The 18,123-nt window shown below is 45.5% G+C and overlaps 1 protein-coding gene and 1 long non-coding RNA gene across 7 annotated transcripts; both read right to left on the reverse strand.

Annotated features, from left to right (window-relative positions):
- Nucleotides 1-5,623: 5,623 nt before the first annotated feature.
- On the reverse strand, nucleotides 5,624-7,813 carry LOC119316895. 2 transcript variants are annotated; one of them, XR_005153394.1, is made up of 3 exons: nucleotides 6,887-7,813; nucleotides 6,242-6,331; nucleotides 5,624-5,956 (listed from the first exon to the last, which is right to left on the reverse strand). It is a non-coding gene; the product is annotated as an uncharacterized LOC119316895 (long non-coding RNA). The 2 variants fall into 2 exon arrangements; XR_005153393.1 differs by having other exon boundaries at nucleotides 6,852-7,813.
- A 198-nt stretch (nucleotides 7,814-8,011) lies between these two features.
- Nucleotides 8,012-15,150, reverse strand: LOC119316896. 5 transcript variants are annotated; one of them, XM_037591282.1, is made up of 11 exons: nucleotides 14,336-15,146; nucleotides 14,112-14,249; nucleotides 13,158-13,265; nucleotides 10,962-11,066; nucleotides 10,319-10,420; nucleotides 9,792-10,034; nucleotides 9,432-9,600; nucleotides 9,090-9,291; nucleotides 8,718-8,902; nucleotides 8,520-8,622; nucleotides 8,012-8,451 (listed from the first exon to the last, which is right to left on the reverse strand). In XM_037591282.1, exons 1-7 carry the CDS (start codon nucleotides 15,049-15,051, stop codon nucleotides 9,558-9,560), a joined length of 1,455 nt encoding a protein of 484 aa, XP_037447179.1. In that variant the 5' UTR covers nucleotides 15,052-15,146; the 3' UTR covers nucleotides 8,012-8,451; nucleotides 8,520-8,622; nucleotides 8,718-8,902; nucleotides 9,090-9,291; nucleotides 9,432-9,557. The 5 variants fall into 5 exon arrangements, with proteins under 5 accessions (XP_037447179.1, XP_037447177.1, XP_037447178.1 ...); XM_037591280.1 differs by having other exon boundaries at nucleotides 8,520-8,652; XM_037591281.1 differs by having other exon boundaries at nucleotides 8,520-8,652; nucleotides 8,718-8,919.
- Nucleotides 15,151-18,123: the final 2,973 nt, after the last annotated feature.

An 18,123-nucleotide genomic window follows, 5' to 3' on the forward strand; every position in this document is an offset into this window, starting at 1 on the left:
TATTGGACATTTGGATTTTTGTTGGAGAGTGAGAAGGAGAAGAAAAATCAAAGAAGATAACGAGCAACCAACGTTGGAGTTAAAAAAAAGATTTCGTTTCCAAGTAAAGGCATCGCATGGTAATCTTGTGCAGATTTGAGAAATAAAAATAGCAGTGTAGTTCTTGGAAAGTTTTCTAATCGTTGAAGGCAAAGAAAGGAAAGTGCAGATCTGATTGAATCCTTTTTTTGGCTAGCCGAATCATAGTACTAGTTTGGATCCGTGGAGATCGCTGCAAAAAGAGAGCGAGAGAGAGAAAAGAGAGGTTGGCGGAATAAAAGAAACAAATAATAAAACCTATTCGGTTTGGAGTCCTAGCAATTCACGTTGGTGGATTTTTTTATTGACTAATCCAACGAAAAAGAGTCAGAGTTTGGAAAATAGAAAAAAAACAGCAGGAGAGAGAGAGAGAAGTAACGTGGTGGTGCAGGTTTTGGAATCGGCATTTATTGTGAGGAATTATTTTTGGACGTTGCCAAAAGAGATAAGGAAAAGATTAAAAAAAAGGCAAGTGCCAATCGGTTTGGTTGGTGGCCGTTTTTGGGGCAATTTTCTTCAAAGAAAAGGAAGTTGCACGTGAGGGAGAAAGACATTGAGGCAGAAACAAAAGAAAAGAGAGATTAGCCACATATCAAATATTTGCAGATATCATACATACTTGTAGTATTGCTCGTTTGGCTTGTTGCTACGTTGCTTATATTTTTTTATGTTGCAACTTGAGTACTTGGTTGCCAAGGCACGTGAATTTCATTTGTGTCTTAGGCTCGCGTCTCTAGCACGATCTAGCCTAGGATCAGCACTCGACCACTTTGAACGAATTTTCAGCTTGCACTAATTAACGTGGTTGTAGCATTTTTTTTCCACATATATAAAGCCAACCCAGCTCCATATATTTCTACACTGTCTATCCATACGTTCACCTGGCAATCGCTTTACCCAACTTTTGGAATTACTTGACACCGCTGGTTGCCGATCACCGCCTGCTGCATGGTAAGACATTGTAAGACATTGATATTTGCTTTACTGTGAGCGTTTTACTACCACATCCTAGTAGTTATAGAAACATTATTTTTGGATTTTGTTTCTTGTTTCTACTAATCATGACAGGATCTAGAGTCAATCCATGGGCTTTGTCGATCGCGGGAGACGTGTCACCACCTATGCAAATTCCACAACGATCACGAGAGGTGCATAAACATCCAAATGCACATGATCAGATTAATGTTTCTATACCATCATTTAATGGCCGTTTTAGACCTGCTTTATATATTGAATGGGAGTTCGACATAAATATTATATTTGCTTCCCATAATTTTGATGAACATAAAAAAGTTAAGGTTGCGGTTGGTTCTTTCACTGGTTATGCTTTAGTTTGGTGGAGTGAATATTGTCGGTTACACCCTGATTATATACCTATTACTTGGGATGATTTGAAACTTGCCTTGCGACATGCATTCGTCCCCGCTTATTATACTCGTGACATGATTAAAAAGTTGCAACATTTAAAACAAGGTAGTGACACTGTAATGAAATATTATGATGATTTACAAACTACCTTGTTGCATTTCTCTTTAGAAGAAAGTGAAGAAGAATTTATGGATAGATTTCGGGGAGGATTAAACCATGACATTCAGGAGATACTAATTCATGAAACATGTTATCCTATGGACCGTTTGTTTCGTCTTGCTTGCAAAGCTGAACAGGAGATAACAAGACGTGTTGCCCACAAGATAAACAAGCGGAAGGTGCAAATCCCACGAGTTGCGACGGTTGTTCCTTCCACCACTACGTCTCCTATGGCAACAACATCCATTGTTGAGAGCACTACATCACCTCCACCATGTGACATGTCGCCACCTAGAGTGCCTACATCATCTTTGTTGATCATAAGAGGTAATGACAAAGGTACCGATCTTCCACCTCCACATGAGTATGATGAATGCCTTGTCAATTTAAATGAACCATGCGATGAGCTACCCACTACTTTAATCACACCAGCTATTTTAGAGGACTATGTTCATGATTTGACTTTGCCATGTGATCAAACAATTTTGAGTGAACCCATTGAATTAACAATTGATGCAAAAGAACCATGTGAATCAGTGAAAAGATCAGATTTGGATCAAATACGTTTGAAAATAGTTGTGCCAATGTTTAATCATTTTGATATGACCTCTAATCTTGGTGATGGTTCATCAAGGTTGGGATGGTTTAATGATGAGCATTACCAATCTTTTATTATGAATAAGAGCTTCACTTATATGTGCAAACTGAGTTGCAATATTTTCATGCCTTTGACTTCTTGTGATAATATATTGGCTTTATTTTTCACGACTTTTGAAGGGTGCTCTTGTATAACTGTGTCACATGTGCCACAACTGAGATCAGTTAAAATGGATGACATATACAAATACAACGTGTACACCTTGTCTCTATTGTTAGCCATATTTCAGATTAAGCAACGCCGAGGACGGCTTTGTTTTCAAGAAGGGGAGGATGATGAGGACATGGCTACCACAGTTACACCCATATCCCCTGTTGTTTTACCTCTTGGAACAGTTGCTAGAGCTTAGATACGCCAATTAAATTATCAGGTACTTTCGTTTCTTGGTAATGTTTCTAGTGTTCATGAGAATATGATGTTGCCTAACTTAGATACATTTGTGTTGCTTGCAATTGAAGGGCCTAGCACGGACAAGAAGGATGAACATTGGAGCATGGTCAAGCACGGAGATGAAGGTGCGTGCAAAGAGAACAAGAACGGAGGTTCAAGTGGAGATTTCCGGACTTTGAAGCCACCATGATGACATACAAGAAGATGGACGAAATATACAAGATGGCCTTTCATAAATTTCCTCCATAGTTTATTATTGGTGTCGCGCCACCTTATTTTGGGCCAGGCCCATGTAATCTATTTTTAGAGTCCATATTATAGGGGAAACGACTTAGGAGGTGTTTTAGTCCCACCTTGCCAAGGGTGGACAAAATCCCCTCCCTTTTCCCTATATATATAGCCCTTAAGGCTTCGTTTAGACTGGGATTTTATTTAGTTAAAAGTTAGCCGCTGCAACTTCGTGTACTTCGTTTGTGTCCAACGACCAGACCAAGACCGCTTATGAAACCCCACTTTTATCAATACTTCATCCATACTCGCAATATTCAGATTGCTTAATCATATTCTTGCTTGTTCTTCGATTGCTTGCAGGAATAGACCTTCGTGGTCAGGTTGATCGTGCTCCAACGTGGTCAATAACCTCCCGGAGTTGGTTTAGCGATTGCTAAGGCGCAACGTCGTGCACGTTTGTAGTCGGATCGTCAAAGTCGTCTCCACCAAATCGATAGTTATCATCTCATCGAAGGATCGGAACCCTCGCCTCTATCACGTAGCGGGAAGGAGCCGAGGAGGAGGCGCACCCGCCGCCCTCGTTGATGATGACGCCGGTGTTGCGGGTGCGCCGGCCGAGCGGCGTCTCCGCTTCGGGCTCGGCCTTGACGCCGAACACCGCCAGTGAGCCGGAGGAGTGGGAATAGGAGCGGGAGGAGGAAGACGAGGAGGAGCCGAACCTCCTAGGGATCCATTGCCCGGTGCTCCGGCGGGGGACCGGGGCGGCGGCCGTGGCTGGGTATGTCAGTGGCGGGTCGTTGCCGCCCTCGAGGTGCTGGAGAACCTCATGAAGCGTGCGGCCGGGGGCGCCCCACCACAGGCGACGCCCATCGCTGTTCTTGACGCCCCCCACTATCGGCGCCCCGTTGGTGGAGGCCAGTCGCTACGCCTACCGGTGCTAGAAGTACGCCGTCCACGCCTCGTAGTTGTCGGCGGCATACTGCGGGAGGACGCGCTGCTCCTCTGTCAGCGACGCCCGCACGCGCTCGACCTCGTCGGCGAAGTAGTCGGCGAGCGCGTTGACGTCGGGCATCGGGGGAATGGGGACGCCCCCGGCGCTGAGCCTCCACCCGCCCGGCCCTGCGCGCATGTCGAGCGCCGTCGGGATGTTGGCCTCGAAGAGGAGGTACGCCTCCCACCCATGCAGGGAGCGGCGGCCGAAGTCGTTGGCCGCCGCCGTGTCACCGGGGAATCGCTAGCCCATCGTCGCGGCTTGGCTTGGGGAGAGAGGGGAGGATCGGCGACGGTGGCTGCGCACGGGGAGAGAGAGGCAGAACACGGCGGGTGTGGCCAGAGGTGAAGGTGAGGCGTTGCTTTTATAGCCGCCCGGTGTCGTGTGTATGCGTGGCGGGAGGGAGGGCGTCGTCGCGCCGCCCATGAGGAATCAATGGAAGGCTGACCGGCGGCAGTCTTGGCATTGATTCCCCACGGGAAACCGAGGCGTTGTGAGGACGACGAGGCGATAGTGTAGCTGACTCGGCGGGCCCGCAGTTAGTTCGCGCCAAAAAACGCGCGCGCCGGTGCTCCCAGGCGCCCCAGCGCACCGTGTTCGGCATGGGTCCGCCGACCCCAATTTCGGTCCAACCCGGCGAAAAATGGGCTCTTGGGGGCGCGACTGGGCCGATTTTCGCCCGCCGACGCTAAAAAATCGCCAGGAGGGGGGGCATGTTGAGGACGCGGCCGGAGATGCTCTTACAACGTAACTTGATTTCAACAAGCATGTAAGTATCTGATTCTTAATACCATCGTCTTTGTAATAAACACCTGCAAGTATCCATCAATTTATCTAGTTTGCTTCTTCTTTTTAGAGAATTTTTGCTTCTTGGTAATAAACGCCTAACTGAACTGCTTGTCGTTGCTTCAATGGCGGGGGGAGCGGCCACATGGGTCACCAGACGCTTCCACCCGCCCACCTCCATTTGGGTCGTCGCGGGTGAAGGAGCGGCGCATGCGTAGGGAGCGCAAGGAGGAGGAGGAGCGCACCTGCCTCGCCATAATGGCATCGCCGCAGCAGACGTCGGAGGAGGCAGCCCTAACAGCCTATAAAGCCAAGTTTAGCTGGGCTGGGCCGGGCCGCCTCCCGTCTTCATCCTCACAGGCAGCGACGACAACGGCAAGGTGGACGACTAGGGCAACGTGCAGACATGTTCATTTTTATGTTTAACTATTGTTTAAGAGGACTTTGGCCGGCATTCACTAGCCACTTATGTTAATTATATTTTTCTAATTTTATTTCGGCCATCCGAGTCAAAAATGGGTATGCCTCACGTTGAGCCAACCCACGCCCGCCTGGCCAAGCCAAAGGACGAAAAATGAACAAAGCACTCGGCCGTTTGGGTCAGCACGTTAGAGTTACTCTAAGGCCTTGTTCGGTTGCACGGGGTTTGAGGGGGGTTAAAGGGGATTGTGAGGGATTACACCCCCTGTAAGTCAAATTCCTTTCCAATTCCCTTCAAACCTCTCCAGTCCCCTTGGGAAGGGATTAAACGAACGGGCCCTAAGGCCTCATTTGGTACAAGGGGATTTGAGAGGTTTTGGGAGGCGGGGATTTAGAAGGTTTTGGTGAATCCCTTCCTTCCACCCAATCCCCTCAATTCCCCTCACATCCCCAAGTTTCCAATCCCCTTCCATAAAAACATGTTTGGTAGGCGGGGTTTGATATAATAGACTGATGGCAACAATGCAATTAAAAATCTCATCTTTGCTAGTTTAACAACTCTAACCATGTCGGTCCTCACAATATTCTGTTACAAGAACAGGTTACTCCCAGATTATTTTGTTACAAGAACAACATGTCCTCATAATATTCTATTACAACCAAAGTTTAACATAGGTGGTAGCCATGTTTGTATTTCGGTGGCTGCATTTTATGTTGCCATTGGCAATTGAGCTCTTTCCTTTGTTACCATCTAACTCCAGCCTGGAAGCAACAAATACTCGTAATAACTCTGCATGAAAACATCGATCTTGAGTCCACATAAAAGAAGGCCAAAAGCAAATACTCGTAATAACTCTGCATGAAAACATCGATCTCTGTCAAAATAAGAACAAGTTAGCAAGGTCCATTACATAATTCAGTTCAACAGAAATGGACCAAGTTCTTATAAATAGCATTCGTGCTATAAAGGACAAGTTAGCAAGGTCTGAGATCATTGTTTCTAAAATTCATCAATTGTTTCTAAAATGATCCATAGATATCTTGCCGCCAAGACTAATTTGGTACACAGATTCAGTTTGCTACTGCAAGTAATCACAATAAAACTTATTCTCAAATGATTTATGATGGCAAGAACATGAAAAGAAAAAGTTACATCTTACCGGGGAAAATACCAGCTCTTCGGTAGGTGTGAAGGAGGCTGATGGCCGCGAGGCATGGAGAAGGTTGATGCTGGCGGAGCGCGAAAGAGGCTGCAAGGTCCATGGAGGGAGATCAAGTTAGCAAAGGTTAGTACATAGATTCAGTTCAACGGAAATGGACCAAGTTAGCTAGCTAGCTAGACGAATAGATAGTAATAAACTACAAGTACTAGTATGCATGGTGCTCCTAAGATAACAAGCATACTAGTAAGCGAATGCAACGCAGAACAGGATTCACAAACAAACAAACAAACAAACAGGTGATCGGTGCTCCCAGATAACCAGCATGAGGTGTACAGTGTACTAGTTCATCCGTCCTACAGCCTATATCAGCACAACTAGATAAGAATATTGGTAAGCAATGCAGAGTACGATTTACAAAAAATAACAGGGGATGTGTGCAAACATCATCATCATAAAGTTATTCTAGACTGCTATCATATTTCTAGAAACGGAGCAAATGGCATTACACAAGACAGTTAAGTATTAAAAGCATAGCATTGCCCAGAAATAGTATGTTGCAATTCCAGGAGCAAATGGATAATATGCAGAGCAACATTACTAGTCCCACCTCATTGACTAGTAATGAAACTGCATGATACATACTTCTGGATGAGTCGTTGTAGTTTACAGATCCTGTGATTAAGCTTTTTTTTAACCCTCACACCGTAGAACAACCATTCTGCAGTAAATTTTATAAAATAACAAGTGTGATTAAGCTTATTCAATAAACATATATTAAATTTTCGAGATCAGCGTGCAATCAAATGATGGAATTCAATCGTCAATTGCAGCATGAAACAAAATTGTAATTGTACTTAAATTTCTCTATGTTTCCTTTTACGATGCGATTCAGTTTGGTTCAAAAGCTAAAAAAATACACCAGGCGTTATGCTAGTACTTAACTCAGTCTCACACCCATGCATGACGCGATTCGGTTCGGTTGTCCCACAAATTAGATACCCAGATTATATATAGCAACAGATTAGTCTAATCGGACTGAACTGAAATCAAAAGTCCACATAATCGACTAGCTAGAGATTAAGATCATCATAGATGAAGTCAATTGACCTATAAAGAGAGCCCCGGCTTGGATCAACAATGCAAGGGATTCAAGATATAGTCGAAAATACAGGGGAATTAAGCAGCACACGTACATCCATAGGAAATAAAATACAACTCTTACCTAGGGGACAAGCAAGCTTGGGCTCCGTGGCGAAGGGCTAGGGCGGCAATGCATATCGACGAACAGGAGGGCCTCGAAGGTGGCTGGGGTCGCCAGAGAGGAAGAGCGGAGAAGCGGAGGTGGCGGTGGCGCAGCGGTGTAAACCCTAGTCCCCGCCTTTGCTCGGGGAGTGGAGAAGGGGAGGGAGCGGCGGTGCGGTGGCATAAACCCTAGTCCCCGTCGGCAAGGCGCCTCCTCTTGGTGGCGGCGGGGCGGCATCGTCGCTTTGCCATCTCGTTCCCTGCCTGTGCCCTCAAGGCTTGGGAGACGCGTGGATTGAAGGGGATCGAAGGGGGTGGATTGGGCAAACCACGTGAAACAAATGGACCGTCGGGGTTTTAGAGGTTTTTGAGCCCCACGGGGTTGATCCTCTAGAAACCCTCTCAATCCCCTTGTACCAAATGAGGCCTGAGGGACGGAGCTGTGTCTGACATGTGGGCCCAACATGTGGACCAGGTGCCTTTACAGCCCGCGCTGCGTCCAGTGTGAGCGACACAAGCATTTTCTAATTAATTGGCAAGTACAGATTATTCGGTGCATGTGCGTCGCCGTTTATTTAAGGGTTTCTTATACAAGAATGGTCAAGGACCAAATTTGGGAGCTGTACATGTGCGTCGCTGTTTAAAAGCCAACCTAACAACTTGGATTTACGCCAGGCTAGTCTTGCAAAATAAAACTTGCAATTCGTCTTACTTGCATATTTGGATGTACCACACATGCTAGAAAACGATGATCCAGCTACGTGATTCAAAGACATGCAAAATAAAACTTTAACTGTCCCATAACCACTTTTTTGTTAGACCATCGGACAGTAATTCCAAACTGATAGACAGTCAGGTCCATCTTCTCAAACCTTCAGACGCATCGGCGGTATAACGTACGTGCCCCAATTTCCCTCCAAACCAGCAGCAGGCCTTCCAGCATCCGATTTTGCCACATCACGGTCCTAAACAAATAAACCACTTGAGTGACGTTATACTAACACAGTACCAAGTGCACGAGATAAAAACATACCCCGTATACATATCCAATCCTTTCCTTGTTAATCCTAGCATCAGCAGCTGGGAAGCCCCTTCTTCCCAGCTGGCTCTTGTCCAAACCATCAGCAGCAACAGTTCTTCCAGCATCCGATATCAACACATCAGTCCTAAACAAATAGACCACTTAAGTAGTGACATAACTAACAAACAACGCACGAGATAAAATACATACCTGGAATTGATATCTAATCCTTTCCTCCATAGCTTTCATCTTAGCATCAAAACCCTCAGGCAAATCCGGTGGAAGAACCACGCAAAGCCGTGGTGGCCACAAGGGATCGTGGCCACCTTTGTATTTACCAGCGTCAATGGGGTGCTTCATACTAACATTGGTTTTTTTACAACCATAGCATGTACCTTCATATTTCATTTAACTAGCTCTTAGAGATATTAAAATGTATGCTCAAAAAAAAGATATTAAAATGTACTCCCTCTGTAAAGAAACACTTTACAGAAGGAGTATATGTGGTGAGCCTCAAGCAAGGGAACAAGCCAAACAGCTATATGGACAAAACTTGCCAAAATCTAAAGTCAAGACTAGTACCGTTATCAACAGCAGGTTTAACCATATGGAGACAGGTGAGCTTGAATTGTAGTCCTCTATTCATTCTCAAGACTTCGGCAAAGAAGAGATTGTCGACGCCACCTTTAGTCTTTCTAGTACAATTCAGATGATAGTACCAGCCACCTTTGCCCTCATAAACTTCTTGGAAGCTCACGACATTTTCAACATTATATGCATCATCCTGAAATCAGATTGCATCAACAATTAATTGGTACAGTACAAGACAATCAAGGCGGCATGAGCGCATTCGACAGAGTAGCTACAAAGGTAAATTAGCAACTGATGCAAGTGAGTCCCAGGAGTGAGGGAGAGTGAGCAAACCCCCAAAAGATTATTCTCCTCATTGTACTTGTCCAACAAAGCTTGAATCAATAGCCCCATATGATCTTCATCCGGATTGGATCTCGAAGAATACTTCCTCGTGCCATCTGGCCAGTGAAGAGCATCTCATATAGCAATCTCCGAACTGGAAAGCCCATCGTTTGTGCACCTGAGAAACAATGAATGGAAGCTAATTAATGAAACTTTAACCCTGCAAGAGAGCAAGAGTGAGAAACCTTGGACAAGTGAGAGGAGGAATAAACCTGCTGCTGGCTTCTGTTTTGATTAATTAGAGAGCTGTCTATTAGTAATTGCTTCTTATTTTCGAAAAGACTAGGGGGAGCTAAGAAAAAGCTTTACATTTTCCGATCACGTAGTTTTTCAAGGTGGCAGAGTATAGCCTTGTTAGCTTCCTCCAAGCTCCGGAACGGCCCACCCAGCTCAGGATATGTGTGGAAAAATCCCCCAAGATCTACTCTGATGAAAAATTGATGATTCCAACCGGCAGGTTTCCGGGCCAAAATGGGCGGCGTCAGCGAGTGAGTCACCTCCTCTGCCCATGTGGAGGAAGCGCCCTTGGATGACAACATATCTGGCTGCAATCTGGTTTCACAAGAGTAAAGAAAGAAGAAACAACAATCAACTTAGATCTCTTCATCTACATACCACTCTGTTGATCAGTGTGTTTCAAAACTGGCAAGGGCAAGAGAGTACTGAAAGTTGGGCTAACTGGTTCAAATTGGGCATTGAAATTCATTTAAGAAATTTGATTTCGACTAGAACATAAGCATAAAGGAAATATACAGATAAGAACAAATGGATAATACATACTACCAACCATCTCTCCCCGGAGAGAGAGAGAGAGAGAGAGAGAGAGAGATTAATACGGTGTAGGCTGCAGCGGAGAGGAAGCGTTAGTGATTGACTCCAGTGTTGTAGTGTCAAGCAGCTCCTTCGAGGCCAGGACATTTGGTTCTCTGTCCTCATGCCTTAAATGAAAAAGAAAGAGGGAGATTGTAATGCAGAAAAAACAATCTGGTTTCAAGAGTAAATAAATAAGGAAACGACAAGCAACTTAGCTATCTTCATCTAAATACCGCTCTGTTGACCAGTGTGTTTCCAAACTGGCACTGGCAAGAGTGATGAAAGTTGGGATAACTAGTTCAAATTGGGCATCGAATTCATTTAAGAAATTTGATTTCAACTACAACATACGCATGAAGGAAATATACCATTAAGATCAAATAGACAATACATAATACCAACCACCTCTCCCCAAGGAGAAACGACGACACGCAACTTAGATATCTTCATCTAAATACCGCTCTGCTGACCAGTGTGTTTCGAAACTGGCACTGGCAAGAGAGTGATGAAAGTTGGGCTAACTGGTTCAAATTGGACATTCAATACATTTAAGAAATTTGATTTCGCTAAAACATAAACATGAGGGAAATAATACCATTAAGATCAAATGGACAATACATACTAGATACTACCAACCATCTCTCCCCAAGGACGAGAGATACATACAGTGTAGGCTGCAGCAGAGAGGAGGCGTTAGTGATTGACTCCTCCAGTGTTGTAGTGCCAAGCAGCCCCTTCGAGGTCAAGACATTTGGTTCTTTGTCCTCACGCCTGAATAAAAAAAAGAGGGAGATTGTAATGCAGAAAATCAATCTGGTTTCAAGAGAGTAAGGGCCCGTTCGGATCCTCTCCAGCTTCTGGAAATAGCCTGCTTCTCGCGAAGCCAGCCGCAGACAGCTTCTGACGGGAGCAGAGATTCGTTCGGCAGCAGGGAGCAGCTCCAGACACTGTACAAACTCGAAATAGCCCAGGAACAGGAAGCCGGCATGGGAAGGGAGCTAGGAGAAGTGAGCTCTCTGGTGTGGATCCGGCGGCAAGCTCGACGGAGCAGGTCAACCGGGTGCCGGCGACGAGCGACGGAGGGAGCTGAGGTAGGATCGGGCGTCCGGGTGCGCTGAGGATGGGCGGGGGAAGGAGGAGATGGGGTGGCGAATGCAGTGAGTATGGGACGGGGAACCTGCGGGGGCGCGGCGGAGCACCGGCGCCGCGTTGGATGGGTGGCAGCGGCCGGCGGCGCCCTCCTAGGGTTACAGATGGGGGAGAAAGGGGACGAGGGGAGAAGAGAAGCTGGGCGACGGGAAAGCGCGTCGGGCGAATCAGTACGCAAGGATTGACTTGGTGGTGGCATTCTCATGTAAATTGCAGCAACTCCACCTTCCGCTTTTTTAGAAGCTACGCTTTGGCTGCTCCAGGAAATTACACTGCGAGAGGACGGGCTCCGCGAAGCAGGCTTCCAGAAGCTAGCGCGTTTGGGCTGGCTTCACGCCGGAGACGGTGAAGCTGGATCATGGAGAGCCTCCGAACGGGCCCTAAAGAAAGAAGAAACAACAACAAACTTGGATCTCTTCATAAAACAATGGGCTGCTGTTTTGAACAAGCAATTCAAGCTAGTTGTCACCGGAGATCAAGTCAGAAACCATCTCAAGAAGTGGAGGAAGATTTGGGGGAGGGTAGTCAATTTGAAGAATCTAAAGTAGAGCTCTATGGGATGAAGATACTTGCACAGCTAGGCTCAGCGATGAACACTATGCAAGGCATTGTATGGTATGCTTCTAATGCTATGAGCAATATCATGCCATTTCATGTCTAAATTATGCTAATCACTTGCACTTTTTTGTAGAACCACAAATCTGATGGCCCCTTCTTGAATGCCATGGCAACCATTTTTGGAACAACCACGGCTACGGGGATGAATGCTTAGGTCCAGGAATGATCTCCTTTCTATTGATGTCGACGATGAGGAAAATGGTGAGGTGAATACGTCACCATATGTTGGTGAGAATTCTAACCCCAAAGGACCATCAAAAAAGAAGGCTAAGGTAAAGGAAGTTGATGATGATGACCTAGTTATCACTCTGAAAGATGGGTTCAAACTTGTGGCTGAAGATCTTGTAAGTCTAATGGAGATGATGAAGCTATAGCCGATGACCTTTGGGATGTAGTCTCCCAATTGCCAGATTTTGATGAAGAGCACCTTGCCCACTACTATGCTCATCCCGTTGACAATCCCAAGACAACAAGAGCCTTCATGAAACTTTCCCAAACCAACAAGTCTGTTTGGGTGAGTAGGTATGTCAAGAAGAACTTCTAAATTCAATATGGTTGTATGGCTCTCAAGTATGCTAACTTGACATGTATGGCTGTAGCGCACTTTGGTTGCTTTTGGATGTTTGGTATGTGAATTAAGACATGTATGGCTGATTGCTTTTGGATGTGGCAAATGAACTTGTTACCTTATTGCTACCTTATGATGTTGTTGAAAATTGTGTTCTATGTGATGTCATATATGTATCATGCTTGTCAATATACAGTTATGTTGTTTTTCTTGAGAAATAATACAAACAAAGAGTGCTGCCGAAACTTTGAATGTTTGTTAATTCATTTTTCATTCCATGCTTGCAACCCAAACACAGGAACGGAACCGTTCCATTTTACTTTTTTGCTCATACCAAATACAGGAACGGAACCAACCCGTTTCTATGGAATGGAACCATTCCATAGCATGGCAGTTGGTTCCTGAACCAAAACACCCTTAAGAAATTTCATCTCGACTAGAACAAATGGAAAATACATACTACCAACCACCTCTCGCCAAGGACAAGAGAGAGAGAGAGAGAGAGAGAGAGAGAGAGAGAGTCATACAGTGTAGGCTGCAGCAGAGACAAAGCATTAGTAATTGATGACTCTTCCAGTGTTGTAGTGCCAAGAAGCTCCTTCGAGGCCAAGACAGTTGGTTCTCTGTCCTCACGCCTGAAAAAAAAAAGAGGCAGATTGTAATGCAATAAAAACAATCTGGTTTCAAGAGAGTAAAGAAAGAAGAAACAACAAACTTAGATCTCTTCGTCTATATACCACTCTGTTGATCAGTGTGTTTCAAAACTGGCACAAGCAATAGAGTAAAGGAAGTTGGGCTAACTTGTTCAAATTGGGCATTGAGTCTATTTAGTACTCCCTCCCTCCAAAAATATAAGGCGCACTTTATTTTTGCTGGTCAATGACTTAAAATTATTATGTAGTTATATGAAATGAAAGAATTTTGCAAGAAAAATACAGCAATACCATTTATATACACTCTAAATTATAAATCCAAATAATTCGGTACATACTAGTGGTCAAAGTCGTGCATTAAAGACCGTGCAAAGTAAGGCACTCCATACTTTGGTACGGAGGGAGTAGTATCTAAGTTGTAATTAGGGTGCGCAGAGATATAAAACAAATTGAATTCGTTTCTCTGTCCTTGGTCAGTGCAAGGTGCAGTGGTGTGCCAATGGTGTAGTCGCACAGCAGTATAGGCTCAGGCTCAAAATGTCTTCTTTTTTAGCCAAAACCGTAGAACAATTGTCTACGGTAAATTTTCATTAATTAAACTTCAGGCTCAAAATGTCAATGGACAAAACGACTAAGATTTGCATGCGTTGATGATTGATTGATGGTACCTAGCTAGCAAAACTGTTATTCGAAACCCATGAGAGTGTCCATCAATGCACAGTTTTATTGTCAGGTATCTGATCAAGAATGTAAGTTCTTATAAGTTGGCACCTAATTATGGCTTATTTGCAGCTAATTTGCCAAAAATGGGTCGGATGAAGCGCATACATTTGAGCCAGCTTCAGCTTTTGGGCAACAGAAGCTCTGTTCAGCAGATCATCGATGAATTGCGATCCGGAGGGATGAGGGCTTGGAGTGGCCGTTTGTTCAGCTGCAGTCTGATCTTCCTCGGTGGCATCAACAACCCTAATCAAGCAAGTTTCAGGATTCAATAAACACGGAAAGACATGATAACTACTGCAAAAACAAAATTAAAAAAAAAAGTCGCATACGGCGGTGGAGAATCGCGGGGCCTCGTCCAGAGGTCGTAGAGGACTTCCCTGAAGACATCTTGGACGGGCCGTGTCAACCCGTTCATGTCTTTGGTGACGAGAAACCCATACATATCACTGTAGGCATGAATTATGCGGTCGTCAGGAAGAAGACATAGGATAAGAAGGGGTTTGTGGGGATCGCCACCGAGGTGGTGGCGTCGGGCGGGCTTCGCCATGTGGGGCGGTGGACGATAGCGGGGCAGGTCGGAGATGACTTCCCTGAAGAGATCTTCGACACGTCGTGTCGACCCGTCCATGTCGTCGGTGACGAGAACCCCGTGCCTATCATTGTAGGCATGGATTATTCGCTTGTCAGGAAGAATACATCGGATAGGGGGTTGGTGGGCATCTCGGCCGCGGTGGCGGCGTGGGACGGGCTCCGCGATGGGGGGTGGAAGATCGCGCGGACTCGTCTGGAGATCGTAGAGGACTTCCATGTAGACATCTTCGACGGGTCGTGTCGACCAGCGGAGGGCATCGGTGACGAGAACTCCATGCCTATCTTCGTAGATAGAGATTCGTCGACCGTCGGGAAGAAGAATTAGGTCGGGACGACGAAATAGGGACGTGGGTTGCTGGTCGCCTCCGAGCGTCGGAGGAGGGGAGGAGAGGGGAGAGGGGTGCTTTGGTTGGTTGTAGCGGTCGCGGTCGCGAGGTCGGACAAGCTGCGCCATGGGGTGCGGGGGGGCCGGCGGAGGACGTGCTAGGGTTTGGAGATTTCCTTTGGATCGAAGGAAAGTTTTTTTTTTCTTTTTTAGGGTTTGGGCGAGGGGAAAGGTGCGCTGTGGTTGTTGTCGTTGGGGCCTCTGGGACTGGACTAATATAAGTGTTTTCTTTTTAGTTTATTTATTATTCGAAATCACTAGTTGAGGAATACTCGTTACAAAGATCATTCCAACTCCTCCGTATGTGTCACTTGTCGCAATTTGGGAGTTTTTTTTAGATTTGTTTATTCAAAACATTTTATCTTTCAAACCGTGTGTCCAAATCTCGAACCGCTTTCATCGTTGGATTCCTCACGTCGAGATCTTTAAAACTAGATCCCATGTTAATTTGACGAACTTTTTTGTCACGAAAAAAACCGGACGAAAAAACGAACCGGAAACACGGGTTTTTTCCTTTCCGGAAAAGGCATGCGTGTGCCTCTTGCGAAATTACAACCGAGTCTCTCACATAAGCAAAATCGTGACTCCCACGAAAGAAAAAAAAGAGAAAACATGTTTTCTTTCAAGGAGGCACGGCCGTGACTCTCGCGAAAGAAAAAAAGAAAAAACGCGTTTTTTTCGTTTTCGAGGAGGCACGGCCGTGACTCTCGCGAAAGGAAAAAACCAGAAAACGCGTTTTTTCATTTCCGAGAGGCACGGCCGTGACTCTCGCGAAAGCACAACCGTGCCTCTCTCGGAAGCAAAACCGTTACCCTCATAAAAGAAAAAAAACAAACAAAAAAGTGTTTTTTTCGTTTCCGAGAGGCACGGCCGTGACTCTCGCTAAAGCACAATCGTGCCTCTCGCCAAAGCAAAACCATGATTCTAGCGAAAGGAAAAAAACAAAAAACATGTTTTTTTTCGTTTCCGAGAGGCACGGCCGTGACTCTCGCGGAAGCAAAATCATGACTCTCGTGAAAGAAAAAACAAAAACGCGTTTTTTTCGTTTTCGAGAGGCACGGCCGTGACTCTCGCGAAAGAAAAACCGTGCCTCTCGCGGAAGTAAAACCGTGACTCTCGCGAAAGGAAAAAAAACGCATTTTTTCGTGTAATTTTTTTCCTGGTCGAAAAGCTAAGGAAGACCGGTGAGAAACCAAAACGTCGAAAAAACTCGAAAAAAAACGTTTAAAAAGCTGAAAACGCGTGCGGAAAAATAAAAAACAAAATCCGGAAGGAGCGCCCAGAGCGCGGCACGTGACGAATGGCTGAGAGCGCGTCAAGTGACGCTGATCGTTGCAAGGCTCCCAAAGAAGCGCTCGTTAATAGTTGCTCTGTTATGTATTACTATTTTCTTTGACTTGCATAGTCGGGGCCTTTGGGCCGCTTGGCAGCCCATCAACATCGATAGCGGGCCCAGAAAAAGGAACGCCACTCCTGCCGTGGGTTCCTATATGGCGCATAGGCGCCGCTGAGCGACCAGGCATATCCTATTTGACGCCCGCAGCGTCAAAAGGATGACCCATCGCTGAAGGGAGTCACCACATGGGCCGGCCCACGTACAGATTTGGTTTGCTGCTTTTTCCTTGTTTTTTGCGGGTTTTTTATTTCTTTCGTTTTTCTTCTATGTTTTGGTTCCTTTTTTTATTTCGTTTTCTTCTATGTTTTGGTTCCTTTTTTCCTTTCATTTTTTTATTTTACGTATCTTTTTTTTGTGTGTTTCTGTTCTTATTCTCTTATTGCGTATTATATAAAAAGTTCACCGAGTATAACAAAAAGATTCATCAACAACAACAACAACAACAAAGCCTTTAGTCCCAAACAAGTAGGGGTAGGCTAGAGGTGAAACCCATAAGATCTCGCGACCAACTCATGGCTCTGGCACATGGATAGCTAGCTTCCACGCACCCCTGTCCATAGCTAGTTCTTTGGTGATACTCCAATCCTTCAGGTCTCTCTTAACGGACTCATCCCATGTCAAGTTCGGTCTACCCTGACCTCTCTTGACATTCTCCGCACGCTTTAGCCGTCCGCTATGCACCGGAGCTTTTGGAGGCCTGCGCTGAATATGCCCAAACCATCTCAGACGATGTTGGACAAGCTTCTCTTCAATTGGTGCTATCCCAACTCTATCTCGTATATCATCATTCCAGACTCTATCCTTCCTCGTGTGGCCACACATCCATCTCAACATACGCATCTCCGCCACACCTAACTGTTGAACATGTCACCTTTTAGTCGGCCAACACTTAGCGCCATACAACATTGCGGGTCGAACAGCCGCCCTGTAGAACTTGCCTTTTAGCTTTTGTGGCACTCTCTTGTCACAGAGAATGCCAGAAGCTTGGCGCCACTTCATCCATCCGGCTTTGATTCGATGGTTCACATCTTCATCAATACCCCCATCCTCCTGCAGCATTGACCCCAAATATTGAAAGGTGTCCTTCCGAGGTACCACCTGCCCATCAAGGCTAACCTCCTCCTCCTCACACCTAGTAGTACTGAAACCGCACATCATGTACTCGGTTTTAGTTCTACTAAGCCTAAACCCTTTCGATTCCAAGGTTTGTCTCCACAACTCTAAACTTCCTACTTACCCCCGTCCGACTATCGATTCCAAGGTTTGTCTCCACAACTCTATGTTTTGGTTCCTTTTTTCCTTTCATTTTTTTATTTTACGTATCTTTTTTTTGTGTGTTTCTGTTCTTATTCTCTTATTGCGTATTATATAAAAAGTTCACCGAGTATAACAAAAAGATTCATCAACAACAACAACAACAACAAAGCCTTTAGTCCCAAACAAGTTGGGGTAGGCTAGAGGTGAAACCCATAAGATCTCGCAACCAACTCATGGCTCTGGCACATGGATAGCAAGCTTCCACGCACCCCTGTCCATGGCTAGCTCTTTGTCGATACTTCAATCCTTCAGGTCTCTCTTAACGGACTCCTCCCATGTCAAAATCGGTCGACCCCGCCCTCTCTTGACATTCTCCGCACGCTTTAGCCGTCCGCTATGCACTGGAGCTTCTGGACGCCTGCGCTGAATATGCCCAAACCATCTCAAACGATGTTGGACAAGCTTCTCCTCAATTGGTGCTACCCCAA

This window comes from Triticum dicoccoides, chromosome 6A (genome assembly GCF_002162155.2).
Source record: "Triticum dicoccoides isolate Atlit2015 ecotype Zavitan chromosome 6A, WEW_v2.0, whole genome shotgun sequence".
In the NCBI taxonomy this organism is placed as follows: domain Eukaryota; kingdom Viridiplantae; phylum Streptophyta; class Magnoliopsida; order Poales; family Poaceae; genus Triticum; species Triticum dicoccoides.

What these genes read in the sequence shown, in the direction of transcription:
- LOC119316896 (XM_037591282.1), bottom strand. Translation starts at nt 15,051, where the DNA reads ATGGCGCAGCTTGTCCGACCTCGCGACCGCGACCGCTACAACCAACCA. An exon ending in TCTCTGCTGCAGCCTACACT is followed by an intron (nt 10,421 to 10,961) that starts GTATGTATCTCT and finishes TTTTCATTTAAG; the next exon opens with GCATGAGGACAGAGAACCAA. An exon ending in AAACTACGTGATCGGAAAAT is followed by an intron (nt 9,601 to 9,791) that starts GTAAAGCTTTTT and finishes ATTGTTTCTCAG; the next exon opens with GTGCACAAACGATGGGCTTT.